The 1,594-nt window shown below is 47.6% G+C and overlaps 1 protein-coding gene across 1 annotated transcript in view; it reads right to left on the bottom strand.

The window, feature by feature from the left end:
• The window catches only part of EMH_0090750 (uncharacterized protein), a gene marked incomplete at both ends in the record, with an annotated part of 1,701 nt that extends 324 nt beyond the window's left edge, over positions 1-1,377 (bottom strand). Inside the window, 3 exons of the mRNA XM_013501635.1 lie at positions 3-329; positions 1,105-1,251; positions 1,362-1,377. Of these exons, the coding sequence (XP_013357089.1) occupies positions 3-329; positions 1,105-1,251; positions 1,362-1,377 (490 nt within the window). The remainder of the gene's footprint in view (positions 1-2; positions 330-1,104; positions 1,252-1,361) is intronic.
• Positions 1,378-1,594: the final 217 nt, after the last annotated feature.

The following is a 1,594-nucleotide window of genomic DNA, read 5'->3' as shown; positions in this document are numbered from 1 at the left end:
CCAAAACCACCCACACCAAACATCGCTAAGGATTATACTCCTCCTGCTGCTGCTGCTGCTGCTGCTGCTGTTGCTGCTGCTGCTGTTGCTGCTGCTGCTGCTGCTGCTGCGGAAGATGGCGGTAATGTAGATGTTGCTGCTGCTGATGGTTAGCTGCTGCTGGTGCTGCTGCTGCTGATGATGATTCTGCCGCTGCTGCTGATCCTGCTGCTGCTCCCGCTGCTGCTGCTGCTGTTGCTGCTGCTGCTGCTGCAACCCTTGATGATGCTGTTGTGCTGCTCTTGGATCTGTTGTTGCTGCAGCAGCAGCAGCAGCTGCTGCTGCAGTCACTGAGACAGCAGCAAATTTAGAGAGGAATGCGGGGACCCGGCGGTGTACACGCTTCAACTAGGGTTTAGGGTTTAGGGTTTAGGGTTTAGGGTTTAGGGTTTAGGTCTAGGGTTAAGCATCAAGCGGGCTGTCCGCGGTGGGTTTCTTTAACTCGTCAACGAGGCAGATGTTCAAGGGTTTACGGCCGAGGGTTTAGGGTTTAGGGTTTAGGGTTTAGGGTTTAGGGTTTAGGGTTTAGTAACGTTCTGTGTGGGGGCCCTTGGGGGGCCCCAGGGTACGAGAGTTTTATTTTTATTAAATAGATGAAAAGCAAAAATATTATTTTTTAAATAAAAATTTATTTTTTTTTCTTTTTTTTTGTTTTTTATTTTCAGGCGGCGAGGATCTGCGGTGTACCGACAGCAGCAGCCTCGAGTCTGCTGCTGCTGCTGCTGCTGCTGCTGCTGCTGCTGCTGCTGCTGCTGTTGCTGCTGCTGCTGCTAGTACTATGCTCCTCACCTATGTATATATATTTTCGTTGTTTTTTTAATTTTAAATTGTTTTTATTTGAATAAAAAAAGAAAGAGACAAATAAATAAAAAACAACACCCGGTTGCTAGTGAGGTGTACATACACCGCAGTGTATCTGCAGCTACAGCCCTTATATATACACCCCAGCATGTGTCGATACACCCCAAGAGGTTTATTTATAAATTTAATATTAATGTTGTATGCATGCAGTGTAAATACACCATCTGTATGAGCAGGTGTATATGCAGGTGTGTACATACATACACCCCAACCATCGACACACAGCAGCAACAGCAACAGCAGCAGCAGCAGCAACAGCTGCAGCAGCACCCGCTGCTGCTTGGCTCTGCTGCAGCCGGCTGCTGCGCGTCGTATCCACCGCCCTGGGATCGTCTCCTCCAGCCCCAGCATCTGCAGATACACCCCACGAGAGCTGAATATAGATAAACACCATGATACACCCCAGGAGCTGCACATACACCCCAGGAGCTGCAGATACACCCCAGGAGCTGCACATACACCGCAGGAGCTGCGCATACACCCCAGGAGCTGCAGATACACCCCAGGAGCTGCAGATACACCGCAGGCTTTCGTTTCTCTGTTTGTATTTTTGTTTTTTCTGTTGTGAAATGTATTTATATATTTTGACTTTATTTATTTACGTGGTTAGTTGTTGCTGCTGTTTGTTGTTTGTTGCTGCTTTTTGTTTTTCTTTGTTTTTTTCGTTTGTGCATGTTTATGTCTACTCCTCTAC

Source organism: Eimeria mitis, genomic scaffold, assembly GCF_000499745.2.
Source record: "Eimeria mitis Houghton genomic scaffold, Emh_scaff7237, whole genome shotgun sequence".
Taxonomy (NCBI): Eukaryota; Apicomplexa; class Conoidasida; order Eucoccidiorida; family Eimeriidae; genus Eimeria; species Eimeria mitis.
Note: the sequence above shows the minus strand (reverse complement) of the source record. Positions and strands in the feature narration are given on the sequence as shown.